The sequence below is a fragment of the Hylobates moloch genome, unplaced genomic scaffold (genome assembly GCF_009828535.3).
Source record: "Hylobates moloch isolate HMO894 unplaced genomic scaffold, HMol_V3 SCAFFOLD_11, whole genome shotgun sequence".
NCBI lineage: Eukaryota > Metazoa > Chordata > Mammalia > Primates > Hylobatidae > Hylobates > Hylobates moloch.
Genome location: NW_026652286.1, coordinates 75,440,110 through 75,456,461, shown reverse-complemented (window position 1 = coordinate 75,456,461; position 16,352 = coordinate 75,440,110). Strand labels below are relative to the sequence as shown.

The following is a 16,352-nucleotide window of genomic DNA, read 5'->3' as shown; positions in this document are numbered from 1 at the left end:
TGTGAACTGAAGAAAAGCCATCTGACTTTTTAAAAATGGTGGATGTTAATAGTAATGTTTGAAAATGTACTACAAGGGGGTGAGGTCAAGGTCAAGATCCAAGTTAAGTAATAAGGCTGATGATAAAGAGAAAAGTGATGCTCAAGGAGTTACGGGTTGTGACAATTGTTAGGGTTGTGCTCCTTCATGTATTTCACAGAGCAGCCACGTTCACAGGATGAGGGAAAGAATCTGTGCCAAAAGCAAGAAACACCCTTGAGAGAGAAGGGTACAATTCACAGGAGAAGATGTCGGTTTAAGCAAAAAGGGACTGTGCAGTCTTACTGGTGGTTTCATCAATAATTTTCTATTAGAACTAAAAAATGCATCTCAGTGTCAAGTATCGAAAGATGTCTGAAGGGATTAATCTTTTGTATTCAGAGCTGAATTACCTGGTTTTGCAGCCAAAGACCTTTTTCAAGTTTCTGTCTCTACTATTTGCTAGAGGAAACGTCTTGGACAAAAGATTTAGTCATGGAAAGTTGTCCCAGTTTCTTCATCTATGAAATAAAAATAATAGTATCCACCCTAACTGGATTATTGTGAGGATAAAACAGTTTTGTATGTTAAAGGTATAGAGAGCCCAGTAAAGGTTAAATGTTATTTCTTTCAGTGAGAACTCATAAGAATTGACTGATTCTTAGACAGGCATGGTGGCGCATGCCTGTAATCCCAGCCACTTGGGAGGCTGAGGCACGAGAATTGCTTGAGCCTGGGAAGTGGAGGTTGCAATGAGCCAAGATCATGCCACTGCACTCTAGCCTGGGCGACAGAGTGAGGCTCTGTCTCAATAGAAAAAAAAAAAAAAGGATTGACTGATTCAAGGAAAACCAGCTGACCAGCCCAATGGTCATCATAAATGATTATAACTTTAGGAGGCTGAGGAGGGAGGGTCACTTGAGGCTAGGAGTTTGACAGGCAAGACCCTGTCTCTACAAACATACTAATAATAATAATTAGCTAGGTGTGGTGGCATACACCTGTAGTCCCCCAGTTGCTGTATGAGAGCTGTAGTCCCAGCTACTTGAGAGGCTGATGTGGGAGGATCACTTGAGCCCAGAAGGTGGAGGCTGCAACGAGCCATGGTTATGCCACTGCATTCCAGCCTGGGCAACAGAGCAAGGCTCTGTCTCAAAAAGTATAATAATTAAAAAAATAAAGAAAGAATTATGGCTGAGGCATGAGTAGTTAAGAGTAATTAAAAAGAACTGGGTAGTAGGCTTACAGAACATTTCACTTTGTGAAAAACAGAAAAATTCTGCAACAATGGAATATAGTTTGAATTCTGAACAATGGACTAAAAGCTCTGCAGGCCACACACGTGTGTATGTCACAGACTCCCAACAAGCAAGTCATAGTCTGGGCACATGATCAAAATCTCACAGGAAGCTTCCTCACATGTTTCAAATCCATCTCAAAGTCATATTCACAGATGTAAGAGCTGAGAAAGGATGGTTTTGACAGGGCTGACCTGAGCTGTGGTACAAGTAACACTCATCCCCAGAAAGGCTCTTGGTTTGAATTTCCTTTAAAAGGAGCTACAGCTGCAAAAATCTGTTTCACAGATGTGCTAACTATAAGCATTTTCCACAGTGTTTAACAAACTATGCAGATAAGAAAATATTATTGACAAATTAATAAAATGCTCAAAATAATCTGATACTAAATGCTTGTAGCATGGCATGCGAATCACCAAAAATAAATGTGCTATGCTTCATGTAAAATTTCCAGTAAGGCTGGGTGTGGTGGCTCACGCCTATAATCCCAACACTCTGGGAGGCCGAGGTGAGAGAACTACTTGAGGCCAGGAGTTTGAGACTAGCCTGGCCAACATAGTGAGACCTTATCTCTACAAAAAAATTTAAAAATCAGTGGGACATGGTGGTGCACATCTGTAGTTCTAGCTACTTGGGAGTCTGAGGCAGGAGGATTGCTTAAGCCCAGGAGTTTGAGGTGCCCAGCCCAGGAGTTTGAGGTCCCTACATTCCAGCCTAAGGGACAAAGGGAGACCTTGTCTCTAAATAAATAAATTAGTTAATTGAATTTCCAGTTAGTTGATATATCCAAATTCTTCCCATGGTAATTTTAAAAACTTTAATCTTAGGAGAGTAAAAGTCATGGGCATAAGACTTCTTATAAACAACTCAGCCTAATGAGAAATAGACCCTTTATTTAAGTGTCATTTAAGTATCTATTTCTTCATTGATCTATTCATTTGTTAACCCATGTAACAATCATTTGCAGACACTTACTATGTTGAGGTAGTATAAACTACAAATTCAACAAGTTTGATAAGGGAAATAAGAGAGATTGAGTGACAGCTTGAAGGCGAAGATTCTTTCAGGCCTGTGGGACCGGGTGGTGGCATGGAGACATTATTGTGGACTTGAGGGAGTTAATGTGACAGTCCTCGTGTCTCCAGACACTTTCTCTCTGTTAGGGAAGCAAGATTTCTATCCCCAGAGTATGTATGTGTCATGTCTGGACTGCAGTGGCACAGAGCTGTGTTCAACGAGTGACTACCACTCTGCTGTGTGCCCTGGGACTTGGGGTTAATTCATCAATCATTTCTACCCAGAAGGTAACCATGAGGACTGATGGAACCAGTGTGTACCAAGTGTCTGTTAAGTGTCTGGTCAATGGTTATCCATAAAGCTACTGCATGGCCATATGTAGGAAGAATATAGACGGTGGTGCAAATTTTTCCCACGTGTAACTCTCACAACAAAATAGCATTAAATATTTAATGCTTCTGGCTAAAGACCATTTCAAGACTTGCAGGACAAAAAATAGAAAAATATCTGACACTCAAATGGAGTTACAAAATTAAAAAGACAGAATTCCCAAGCATTAAAAAATATGAAGCAAGACTGAAATTTCAAGACTAAGTTTAATATGGAAAAATACAAATATATTTGAGGCCTTTCACAGAGCAGCCAGCATGAAGCAACCAAGAAAACCATGGAAATAATTTGCCTGCCTGGAAACAGTCTGGAGTCAGCTGACACAGCCACACGAGAGCCCTCTTATGCTTGTCATAAGGGGTAGAGGAATAATTTCAGAAAATTACATTTAAAAGAGAATTATGGGGGAAGAAGATGCTCCCAGAGGAAACAAATAATATGGATGTGAAGAGCAAATACAAATTTAACATGTTTTGAGCTTCTTGGAAACTATGCTAAGTCTAGGCATTGCTAGGATTTGGTATGATTTAATCCCCAGCTTTCTGTTCTAAATTTTTGTTTTCTTTTTTACTCTCAAATAAATCACATGCTAGCACTAGCTGCAAAGTTACATACGTTGCATTAGAAGATCTTCCATGAATACCTAACTGGAAATTCCAAGATTCAGGGCCATGTGAATCTAGGCTGGCTGCTTAACCGAAACTTAATTTTTTTTTTTGTTTATTTTAGGAAAAAGAAATTAACAAAAAGCTGTTTCAAGCAACCAGTTTCCTATCCACGTCAGCAACTATGACATTTAATGAAACACCGTGTGCATTTAGCATGAGAGCTCTGGACTCAGATGCAGGGAGCTTTGCTAGAGAAGGGAGGACAAAGCAGGCATGATGTGGCGGGTTGTGGGGGACTCTAAGGCTCTATTTCCAACTTCCATCAGAGAACTTCTGTTTTCACCTGGTTTTCAAATTTGCTTTCCAAAAGGGATTTTGTTTAAGTAAAGGATACAGAAGTTTATAAAAGTTTGAAAACTTCTAGATTGTAGGATGTGCAGTCTCTTGCCAGATGGGACTGTGTATGAGACTCTTCCAGGGTGACGTCTTAGACAATTTCCTGTCCAATCACAGATGGTCACGATGCTGCTTTCCTGAGTCAACCTATTAACTGACCCTTGTTTCCCAGGCCTCAGTGGAGCTAGGGTTGTCACCTCTTCACACTGACTAGATTCCCTCACAATCGAGTATATCTGCCACTCCTTGCCTTTTAAAACGTAGTCTATGTTCACCCTCTAATATGAAGAGCCCCTTTCACTATTTTCTTTGTCTGTGCTGGAGTCACTTCAGTGGCAAGTGTTCTTTGTTCTCTGTCCCCACCCTCCCTCTGATGATTGTGAGAAGAGGATTTCATTTTCTTGAGAACTTCTTCCCATTCCTCTTACCCTCTTGAGCTCACATGTTACTCCACTTAGATGAGGAAGTTGTAGATAAATAATTAGAGAGGATATGACTTATTTCAAATCAATCCAAGATATACTGAAGTGTTGTTTATGAGTAAGATATCAGTCTTGGCGCAGAAAGGAAACAGGAATCCATAAGGTGAGGAAAGTCTTGAAAAGCAAACCTGATACAGTGGGAAAGGTGGGAGACACCAAAAAGTGCTGAAGTGATAAAACAGAGGCCAGTGTTTCTCCACTGTATGTTTTCAATAAATGCTTCCAAGGAAGGAGAGTGGGGCATGAGTAGGGGAGCTACAGAGATAGACAAACTTTTCTCACCAGGAATGCTACAGATAGCACTGGTAGTATCCAAGACAATTTAACATGGAACATAAGTACAGGAATACACATCTTTCATTACAGAGCCATGTATTTATTTTTATGGGCAGGAGATGCAAAATAAGATCTTTTGAATGGAGGAATGCATAAATATATGAATGAATGCATACATGAAAGAATAAATAAACGCTGCCTACCACCAAGGAGAAAAGATAGACTCATATCAAGGGAAACAAGTATGATTAAAAATAAGACCCCAGAGTCACACTCAGTCTCTTTCCAGCCTTTTCATCATCGGGTACATTCAGACAAGTTTCAGGGAAGGATCCTATTTGTCCCATGATAATGATGGGCAAAGCCTACAGAGGGTGGGGAGTTATCTCATACTCCACCTGTGGATGAGGGGTCTTCTCAGGTAAGGCTCTTAAATCCTAGGCCTGAGTAAATTTTTTCAAATTTTATTTTAGACAGGGTCTCTCTGTTGCCTAGGCTGGAGTGCAGTGGCATGATCACGGCTCACTGCAGCCTCAACCTCCCAGGCCCAAGTGATCCTCCCACCTCAGACTCTTCAGTGACTAGGACTACAGGTGCATGCCTCCATGCTTGGCTAACTTTAAAAAATGTTTGTTTGTTTGTTTGTTTGTTTGTTTGTTTGTTTGTTTGTTTTTTGTAGAGATGGGGTTTCACCATATTGCCCAGGCTGATCTTGAACTCCTGGGCTCAAGTGATTCCCCTGCCTCGGCCTCCCAAAATTCTGGGATTATAGGCTTGAGCCACCATGCCTGGCTCTGAGTAAAGATTAAGGGAAGCCACGGTGCTATCGCAATAGGGTACCAGGCAGCTTAACAAAGGCAGAAGGGAATCTCAGAGAACCCCAAAGAGTCACCATAAAGTGAGTGCTGGAGGAGCTGAACTTTAGTCAGTAGAGATGCTGAACAGCCATAAGGTACACAGTGTTAGTAATTCCACCCTCTGCCCTGGGAGCAAGGTGTGTGGAGAAACCTGTAGCACTTTATGACCATCAGAACCAAGTCTTTTTCAAAAAGACCATGGAGTACTCTGACCTGTGTATATAACAAGAGCGTTTCTCAGATAGGAAAGAAATGAATTGGAGAAAACCACTGTTTACATGGCAGAGTGTGTCTCCTTCACACACTTCTTATTTGAAGTTAATCATGACGTGTTGCAACACCAAGTGATTTCAAATAATCTGCTAGGAGTCACCATTTCTAATGATTGCCTGATGTATTCATAGGTAATCAAGAGGATGTTATAAAACATGAGTCAGACAACCTCCGGCTTTCTAGAAGGGCAAGGACTCTATATATACAGAGAGAGCTGCCTAGCTGGGATATTGGAGCAGCAGAGATCTGGGAAGCCATCACTTACCTTGCACTGAGAAACAAGACAGAGGCCAGGATGCACAGCTTTCCTCCACTGCTGCTGCTGCTGCTGTTCTGGAGTGTGGTGACTCACAGCTTCCCAGCGACTCTAGAAACACAAGAGCAAGATGTGGACTTAGTCCAGGTAAATGCTTCATTGCATGTGACAATAATGCAAATCTTTAGTTTGTATTTTTCCGCAGTAATGTAATAGAGTTTTTTAAGGATAGGTTTCCTATAAAGAGATTTTTTTTTTTTTGCTAGAAACAGCACCCTCCCCCCAAAATGTATCTATCCATGCATAGGCTCTCCTTTTCCAGTTGGAGGTGAGAGTGAACTAAAGGAACAGCATCCAAACCTCTCTCCACAAATTGTAGACTTGTAACAGTATGCAAATCTTGCTCTACAAAAATTGATCTGCTATGAAGTTCTTACTTCACAAAAACTAATAGTAGGGACATTTCTACTCTGAAATTTCATTTCTCACCAAAAATAAGGATAAAAGCAATTGCAAAATCTAAACACAAGCTTTAAAAGCAGTTCTCTGTTTTGGCTAAAACTTAATGCCATGAATTTTTAGAATAATGAGAAAGATTTCCTATGCAGTGTTTCGATAATTTTCTTTTGTCAGAAATACCTGGAAAAATACTACAACCTGAAGAATGATGGGAGGCAAGTTGAAAAGCAGAGAAACAGTGGCCTAGTGGTTGAAAAATTGAAGCAAATGCAGGAATTCTTTGGGCTAAAAGTGACTGGGAAACCAGATGCTGAAACCCTGAAGGTGATGAAGCAGCCCAGATGTGGAGTGCCTGATGTGGCTCAGTTTGTCCTCACTGCGGGGAACCCTCGCTGGGAGCAAACACATCTGACCTACAGGTAGGCAGACTCAGGGCCAGAGTGAGAGAGCTATTTCCCATGACGGTGGTAAGAAGTCATGTCCAATGTGTCTCTATTTTGTTTCATTCTAAGGATTGAAAATTACACGCCAGATTTGCCAAGAGCAGATGTGGACCATGCCATTGAGAAAGCTTTCAAACTCTGGAGTGATGTCACACCTCTGACATTCACCAAGGTCTCTGAGGGTCAAGCAGACATCATGATATCTTTTGTCAGGGGAGGTAAGTTCTTCTTATAGCACCTTAACCTCACCTTTCCTCTAAATCTCGTAGCTTTGCAACTGGAATTGCTTGTTTAAGAGGAATGTTGATTTTATGGGCTCAAAGATGGAAACTACATCACATTTGATGGAAGTCTATTGGCCTCTTAACAAAGCTAATGCTTGCCTTTCTGGCTTAGCTTACATAAGAACCACAAGGAATCTTTGTTGAATTGTTTCTTTCAGATCATCGGGACAATTCTCCCTTTGATGGACCTGGAGGAAATCTTGCTCATGCTTTTCAACCAGGCCCAGGTATTGGAGGGGATGCTCATTTTGATGAAGATGAAAGGTGGACCAACAATTTCAGAGGTAAGCCAATCAAATTTGCCTCTCTCAATTCTCCCACCCCTTCCTGTTTCATTGTAATATTGGTTGATTTAGTTGAAAGAATTCATTTGTAGAAGTATATATTTTTCTATTACCACTCAGAAAATTAGTGACACACTTAGAAAAGTGAAAGAGAGGTATTTTCTGCTAGCTAACAACATCTTAGCAGTGACAACTAGACCACTCTAAAATTTTTATTAAGAAAATGTTGAAAACTTTAATGTTTTAATTATGGGCATCAACATTGAAACTTTTTCATTAGAAGAAAACAGCGAAATTTAACAGTGGTCATAAACTTATGTGGAAATTAAAGAAAAGGAAGGCTTTTTGTGTTTTCCAAAATTTTCAGCAGTCAACATTTATCAGTTTTGTAAATAAGAAAAATATTAAATATTAGGCTGGGTGCAGTGGCTCATGCCTGTAATCCTAGATCTTTGGGAGGCCAAGGCAGGCAGATCATAAGGTTAAGAGTTCAAGACCAGCCTGAGCAATATGGTGAAACCCCGTCTCTTCTAAAAATACAAAAATTAGACAGGCATGGTGGCACATACCTGTAATCTCAGCTACTCAGGAGGCTGAGGCAGGAGAATTGCTTGAACCCAGGAGGCGGAGGTTGCAGTGAGCCGAGATCATGCCACTGCACTCCAGCCTAGGTGACAGAGCGAGACTCCGTCTCAAGAAAAAAAAAAAGAAAAAGAAAAATATTAAATGTTAATAGAACATTTTGCTTCTCTGTAAAATAATACGTGTCATTTAATCATTGATAATATTGATTAATCTGTGGCGCACTTTCAGTCAGCTGAGTTTGTCTTTTAATTGTATCAGTGTAATCATAGAGTTTAGGTTTCAACATGTCTCTTCGTTATTAAAAAATGCATGCCTTCTGCCTTCGGAAAAAAGATATACATGCATATATTTCAAAAGTCGCTGATAAAATAGTAACATTAGTCCTTGTAGTTGTAAATTATTTATTAGTTAAATGCCTCAAAACTGAATACCTTTCAAATAATTACAAATTGATTTATTGGCCTTTTTAGAGTACAACTTATATCGTGTTGCGGCTCATGAACTCGGCCATTCTCTTGGACTCTCCCATTCTACTGATATCGGGGCTTTGATGTACCCTAGCTACACCTTCAGTGGTGATGTTCAGCTAGCTCAGGATGACATTGATGGCATCCAAGCCATATATGGTGAGTATGGAGAAAAACATTACGGACAAGGGCCTGGTGGTCTTTATACGTATTTCAAATAAAACAGCCATTACTGATATTTTTGAAGAAGCTGTCTTCATTGTTTTTGTAGTTTTCTAATACTAGGCAAAACTAACACCAGGTATGTTATTTTCCTTAGGACGTTCCCAAAATCCTGTCCAGCCCATCGGCCCACAAACCCCAAAAGTGTGTGACAGTAAGCTAACCTTTGATGCTATAACTACGATTCGGGGAGAAGTGATGTTCTTTAAAGACAGGTAAGATGTCAGTTCTTCTTTGTGATCTGCATTTGTAATAATAACAACATTCACCACTATAGTTAAATATTAAGCTTCACATGTTACTTATTTCACGCTGATTTACATCTATAATCATATGGTAGCAACCGCATGCATTTGTACAACATAATGTACTTGTAACAACTTTGTTTTTCTACATGTATTAGGTCATCTGATTCTCAGAAAATATAGTTGATTTAGAAAATCAGTATGTATGATCTTTTTTTACAGATTAGCAAAGTAAGTCAGAGAGAAGGAAAGATATCTTTTGGGGGCATAGATCTCATTGGTAGCAGAGCAGTTAGTGGTCTTCTGTCCCCTACTTCAGGTCTCTTTTCATTATGCCACTCTTTATGGTGATAAGTATCATAGGACTTTCTTAGGAGAAAGTGGTCCTTTCCATAGCAACATCTCACTGATGAGGGTTGCATAGCCATCCTTTAATTATCTCCCCTGCCATCCTGGAAAAACGGCCCTCCCAAAGCCGATTATCTTGAAGGGTCTCTGTTGCCCCCTGGAGGTCCAGAGAAGAGGAGGGAGGGAGCCAATGCTGGGAAAGTCCCCAAGAACTGATGAAATCCCTCCTGGGACAGATATGGGCAGCCACAACGTGGTGCTTCCCTCTTCAAAGAAGAATCCTAGAACTCCCTCTGCAGCATGTGGACTCAAAATGGTTGGGGTCATCTCACATGCAAGGAGGAGGCCTGCTCTCTGTACCACAGTGATTCCTAAAGGATCAGGCAAAATAATAACACACTCTTTTGGTGTGTTATTGCACACTGCATTTGGTGAATGACGCAGTCCACAGAAAGATCAACACATAGAAATTCAGGGTGGTCTGAAAGGCTCATTCTCTGCAGCCTCTCAAGTGCTGTGGCACTGTTTTACTACTCTGTAGTCGCATCTCTCCTGGAATTCAGGGCACTGGCTCATAATTCTTTCTGCCCTCTCTTTACTTTTTAAGTGTAAAAGATAAGGCTGGAGGTAAACTATACAGCGTGTGGTTCAATGCTGGGACAAGTTAAGAAAACACATGGTTTTAAAGGAAACCTCTCAGTACAGCAGGACACATCTATCAAACCAAATATTACTAGGTGGAACAGGACCAATTTGAAGATTTGCCAGAATTGAAAGGACACAGAGATCATTTAAATGTCGCCACGTCGAGGAGACATGAAAGGCTAGAGATAGAGATAGTAACTGATTTGCCTAAGGCATCACAGCCAGGCAGAGGCAGGACTGGACCTAGAAGTCAGGTTTCTGACAGCCAAGGCCATAGGCTTGCCTGTGGCTTGTAATCTGGAGCTCTTCTGTGTCAGCCCACATGACAGTCTATGCTGTGCTGTTACCCTAGTCCCTATAAACTCTATAATCCACTTTGTGTAAGTACTACTAACCAAGGGACAACAAAGGGAGTGGCTGCCAGAGCTGAGTGTAAAAATCAACCTTAGCCTCTTACCAGCTGGGTGGCCTTAGACACCTCCCTTAGTCTCCCCGACCTCAATTTCTCATCCTTAAATACTCTCTTGTAGTGTCCTTGTGATAAGGTCTGATGTAAGGAATGGGCCTGGTGTGTTGTAAGTAATCACTAAATAATAGGATATTAGAGTCATAGTCCAGCTGGTAATGTGCACAGCCGATCCCTAATGGCTCACCAAAGCTGACTGTTAAATTTTGAAGAATTTTGCAAGCTAGCTGTGAACCATAGCCATTATTAAAAATTAAATTATAGGCCAGGTGCAGTGGCTCACACTTGTAATCGCAGCACTTTGGGAGGCTGAGGTGGGGGAATCATTTGAGATCAGGAGTTCAAGACCAGCCTGGCCAACATGGTGAAACCCTGTCTCTACTAAAAGTACAAAAATTAGCTGGGCGTGTTGGCCTGCACCTGTAATCCCAGCTACTCAGGAAGCTGAGGCAGGGGAATCCTTGAACCTGGGAGGAAGAGGTTGCAGTGAGCCAAGATTGTACCACTACACTCCAGCCTGGGCGACAGAGTGAGACTCTGTCTCAAAAAAGTAAATAAATAAAAAATAAATAGATAAAACTTAAATTATATAAACAAAATTAAATTACATTAAAACAAAAGGTAATAAAAATAATCAAAATTCATCAGTTTGTCATAATTTTTACTGCATTTTTCTACTTATTTATGTTTTTAAAGTTACTTATGCCTATTTTATTTGTATGCTATACAATGGTGCTCCACTGAGACTCTTGAAATTCATCATAATGGGAGTATTTCAAGCTAGTGAAATCAGCAAATGCTATGAACCAACCCTCCTTTGCAGAGCTGAATGTTATACATTTACCAGCACACCACTAGTGCCAGCAACAAGAAGGAGCTAGAGCTGGATGTCAGCCAGAGATTACCAGAAATTAGATGGAAACTTTTCTTGCTTTTTTTCTAATCAGATTTTACATGCGCACAAATCCCTTCTACCCGGAAGTTGAGCTCAATTTCATTTCTGTTTTCTGGCCACAACTGCCAAATGGGCTTCAAGCTGCTTACGAATTTGCCGACAGAGATGAAGTCCGGTTTTTCAAAGGTAATCTTTCTAATTATTTTTCACTGTTTTAATAAATCACTTTTTCATTCCCTTTGGGGCTGAGATACAAGGGTACTAGCTACATTCTCTCCAGGGACTTTTGAAAATCTCAGTCTCACCAACGAAATCAATGAAAGTCCATCAACTTAACTAAACAGTGCATAGAGCATTTTGGAGTCATTTTAAACAAAAGGCAAATAACTGGAGATAGAATGTTCTGGCCTTTTTAAAGAATCTAGATTTACAAAAATGTTTTCTGCACAAACTATGTATTTAGAACCCCCTCCATATTCCTGGGAATACTCAAAGTAAAACTCGAGACTTGGGCCAATCTTACAGAGGATGGAACAGAAAGATTTTGTTTGTATAATTTCCTAGACTCTATTTCAATACAAACTACCCTCTTGAGAATGGGAGAGGCTCCAGTAGGCAGCTAAGACAGGGGATGCCACAGCCAAGATAGGGGATGCCGCTGCCCTGCTGTAAGAGTGCGGTCCTCAGACCAGCAGCATTGGCATCACCTGACAGTCTGTTACAAACTCAGAATCTGAGGTCCCGCTTCAGATCTTCTTTGATAGAATCTGAATTTTGACAAGTTTCCTGGGCAATTCATATGCACATCAAATTATGAGAAGTTCTGAATACTGTGAATTGAATGGGAGAAACTTCTTCAATTCTGTCAGAATGAAACAAAATCCAATGATCAGCTCCTGGACTTTGAAGACACTATGCCATGCACCAGTATTTTTGCAAACGTGTTTAGCGTAGTACAATGAGTAAGACATTTGACTCAGCCATACACCCAAGGCAAAGAGTTAAATGCAGGTCAGATGGGCCAAATGCTTTGAAACAGGATTTCTAGGCTTTAAATTATGGAACTAAATGGATGTTAGAGACAGAAAGTTTCAAATTCCTTTTTTGTGAGGGGTAAATAGCACGTACGTACAATAAGAGAAATCTTGGCTTTAGTATATGAGACCAGCTTTATGTGATGAGGGGCTTACTATAAACACGGAATCTGGACACAGCATTAATTCAAGTATTTGGAACTATCTTCTAGTCAAATGCAGTGATTTGAATCCAGGATTGCAAATCCTTACAGGTTGTGAGTCACTACAGCACTTCACCCTTTATGATACAAATGGTTTGAACTTCCACAGTCCATGAGAAAACCTGGAGAACCGAAGTTTATATCACCAAGGTGGCATAACTAACTCTTTAGTCATTTGAACATCTGACTTTGGAAAGAAGCCCCCAACCCCATAAGCGAGTCATTCTCAAAGCTTGTTGCAGATTAGAATCAACTAAGAAGCTTCCAAAGATAGACACATTTAATTGGTCTGGGATAGGGTCCTGGCATCAGTATTTTCAAAAATCTCCCTAGATGATTCTAATCTGCAGCCAGGGCACTGCACTAGCATGTGAAACTAAGAACTTAGCTGGAAATTCACTTACTGCCAATTGAAGTCTTAGGCAATCACTCTTTCTTGATTGGCAGGGAATAAGTACTGGGCTGTTCAGGGACAGAATGTGCTACACGGATACCCCAAGGACATCTACAGCTCCTTTGGCTTCCCTAGAACTGTGAAGCGTATCGATGCTGCTCTTTCTGAGGAAAACACTGGAAAAACCTACTTCTTTGTTGCTAAAAAATACTGGAGGTAAGTTTAATTGCAGAGAATGTTAGGGCCTCAGTTCCTTCTACATAAAAAGTTCTAGAACAGCCCATTTCAAAGTGAGTCTCAAACTGCGTTGGCCAGCATCCTTTTCTTCAGATGGCTGGTGCCAATCTATCATCTACTTAGTCTGTTGACCAGTAATCATCACACAATGCCTGCACTGAGAATCCAGAGAATGTAGGGGGATGAATTTTAAAAGGATGTAGAATTGAGGACATTCATCTTAACAGAGCTACTTCTGCCAAAATTACTTATCTTCCATAGTATGTTACCTCAATAGGACATAGCGTAGAACCTACTGGAGAATTCGATGTTGGATTTCAGAGGGGCCTTAAAGACCTTTTAGTTCACCCAACATTCCACCTTACCCCATCCACTCCCCATTTCACAAATGATCTATAAAATGAAATAGTCTGGTTAAATTCCTCATGGTGTATTTTCTGTAATGATTTTGAGAGTGTACATGTTTAGCAAAAGGTCTGACACTCTTAACTCTTTTCTGACCAGGTATGATGAATATAAACGATCTATGGATCCAGGTTATCCCAAAATGATAGCACATGACTTTCCTGGAATTGGCCACAAAGTTGATGCAGTTTTCATGAAAGATGGTGAGCGAATATGCATGTATTTCCTCCATTTCATTGCCATAGTAATAACATCATTATTGTTAGTTGGAACAGCAAATGCCAAAAATATCTGTGCTCACAGATGAATTGGTTTCTCAAGAATTCAAGTTAAACCTAGAAACTACTTGTATAATGCAGCAAGTCTCTTTTGTTTTATTTCTAGGATTTTTCTATTTCTTTCATGGAACAAGGCAATACAAATTTGATCCTAAAACGAAGAGAATTTTGACTCTCCAGAAAGCTAATAGCTGGTTCAACTGCAGGAAAAATTGAACATTACTAATTTGAATGGAAAACACATTGTGTGAGTCCAAAGAAGGTGTTTTCCTGAAGAACTGTCTATTTTCTTAGTCATTTTTAACCTCTAGAATCACTGATGCACAGAATATTATCTTATTTATACCTCATCCTGCATATTTATTTACTATTTAGAATGTAGCCCTATTTGTACTAATATAATTTAGTTCCACAAATGGTGGGTACGAAAAGTCAAGTTCATGGCTTATGGATTCATATAGGCCAGAGTTACAAAGATCTTTTCCAGAGTATGCAACTCTGACATTGACCCCAGAGAGCAGCTTCAGTGACAAACATAGACAAAACAAGACAGAAAGAGACAGGAGACATGAGTCTTCGCCGGAGGAAAAGCAGCTCAAGAACACATGTGCAGTCACTGGTGTCACCCTGGATAGGCAAGGGATAACTCTTCTAACACAAAATAAAGTGTTTTATGTTTGGAATAAAATCAACCTTGTTTCTACTGTTTTATATACTTTCTACGATATTTATTATTGTTGTTTTCTGATGACAAAGCCACACTTACAGAGACTGCTTTTCAAATTTGAAATGGGTAGTAGACAATATAAAAAATATTCACGTGGGAAATGAGGATATACAAAAAACTCAAATATTCTCTATTCACATGGAATTTATACTATATAAACTGGGGTGGGGGAGGGAAATCCATTTCCCTTGCCCCATGTATGGATTCCAAAAGTGGTTTTAGGTAAAATCAGTGACATCATGGTAGAGCGTTCTAGGTGTATGTCATTTTCTCTCTTCTGAACATATGGGAGGGTTCCATTTTCCCACAGTCCAACTCTTTGCAGAGTTGGGTGGTGGGCAGTGGGGCATCTGACTACTTCTAGCCAGAGGGTTGAGTGAAGAAGTGACAAATATCATTTTCAGACTGGAACATTTAATCGCTGGTGGAAATTTCTCCAGTAGTCTACCCCTTCTGTCCTTCTGTGGTAGAAGTACATCATGAGAGAATTTCCACAAGACAGAACAAGCTGAATTGCTGGAGGTAACTGTTCCAAATAGTTACACAAACCTCAGTAGACTTTGCTTAAGTAGGAAATCAAATTTTAGGCTGGCCATGGTGACTCACACCTATAATCCTAGCATTTTGGGTGGCTGAGACAGGAGGATTGCTTGAGACTAGGAGTTCGAGACCAGCCTGGGCAACATAGTAAGGCTCCACCTCTACAAAAAAAAAAAATTTTTAAATGAGTATAGTGGTACACACCTGTAGTCCCAGCTATTCAGAGGGCTGAGATGGGAGGATCACTTGAGCCCAGGAGTTGGAGGCTGCAGTGAGTCATAATTGCACCACTTTATTAGTCCGTTCTCACATTGCTATAAAGAATTACCTCAGACTGGGTAATTTACAAAGAAAAGAGATTTAATTGGCTCATGGTTTCACACGCTGTACAGGGAGCATGGCTGGGAAGACCTCAGGAAACTTATAATCATGACAGAAGGTGAAAGAGAAGCCGGCATATCCTACATGGCTGAAGCAAGAGGAAGAGAGAGAGCAAGGGGACGTGCTACACACTTTCAAACAACCAGATCTTGTAAGAACTCACTCACTATCACAAGAACAGCAAAACGGAAATCCACTCACATGATTCAGTTACCTCCCACCAGGTCCCTCCTCCAACGCTGAGGAATTACAATTCCAAACAAGATTTGTGTAGGGACACAGAGCCAAACCATATCACCACTGCACTCCAGCCTGGGCTACAGAATGAGATTCTGTCTCTAAACATATATACAACTTTTATTTCCTAAGCCACTAAGATTTTATATTTGGTTAATGCTGCATAATATAGTTTGTCAAGATAACCACTAGTTTATCGTGACTAATTTGGGAGGCAAGTTTATGCTGGCAAAAGTCTTGCAAGTAGCTTTACATAGGCAGAAGTAGTACCTCCCTCTTGCCAGGGGAGCACAAACTACGCTTGCATGGAGAATTGATAAAGACCTCATTTGAGACAAAAACCTCACAAGATAATGCTTGCCCTCCTCCCAAATTGCTCTTCCCTCTGCTCATTATTTTCAGGCAAATGACTAAGATCAGGTCTCGGCATAGTTCAGATCCTAGCTTTGGTAGGAAATAGGTTACTAACCAAAAGAATTATAGGACCTGGGCATTAAGTATCATCAGAAATCAAGGAAACACATATGGGAGTAAATCTGAAAGGCATCGGATTAAGTTGGGGGATGTAAGGCTGGAGAGGGAAGAATTTATTGACATCGATACACATATTCTTGACTTGGGAATCAATTTTCTGGAAAGGAAACCAGGAGCTTGTCTAATACTCTGCTGACATGGATTCTCAAATCTTGGACACAATGATGT

At 40.4% G+C, this 16,352-nt stretch overlaps 1 protein-coding gene across 2 annotated transcripts; it reads left to right on the top strand.

Moving 5' to 3' along the window:
- Window positions 1–5,842: 5,842 nt before the first annotated feature.
- On the top strand, window positions 5,843–14,476 carry MMP1 (matrix metallopeptidase 1). Of its 2 annotated transcripts, none has more exons than XM_032167252.2 (10): window positions 5,843–5,904; window positions 6,546–6,749; window positions 6,843–6,991; window positions 7,216–7,341; window positions 8,397–8,552; window positions 8,713–8,830; window positions 11,267–11,400; window positions 12,899–13,061; window positions 13,587–13,690; window positions 13,872–14,476. In XM_032167252.2, exons 2-10 carry the CDS (start codon window positions 6,598–6,600, stop codon window positions 13,979–13,981), a joined length of 1,212 nt encoding a protein of 403 aa, XP_032023143.1. In that variant the 5' UTR covers window positions 5,843–5,904; window positions 6,546–6,597; the 3' UTR covers window positions 13,982–14,476. The 2 variants fall into 2 exon arrangements, with proteins under 2 accessions (XP_032023143.1, XP_032023142.1); XM_032167251.2 differs by having other exon boundaries at window positions 5,843–6,018; window positions 6,505–6,749.
- Window positions 14,477–16,352: the final 1,876 nt, after the last annotated feature.

Bases quoted from the DNA above. Each gene is read 5' to 3' on its own strand.
- MMP1 (XM_032167251.2), top strand. From the start codon at position 5,911: ATGCACAGCTTTCCTCCACTGCTGCTGCTGCTGCTGTTCTGGAGTGTG. The intron at 11,401-12,898 runs GTAATCTTTCTA...CTTGATTGGCAG, and splicing joins TGAAGTCCGGTTTTTCAAAG to GGAATAAGTACTGGGCTGTT. The intron at 13,062-13,586 runs GTAAGTTTAATT...TTTTCTGACCAG, and splicing joins GTTGCTAAAAAATACTGGAG to GTATGATGAATATAAACGAT.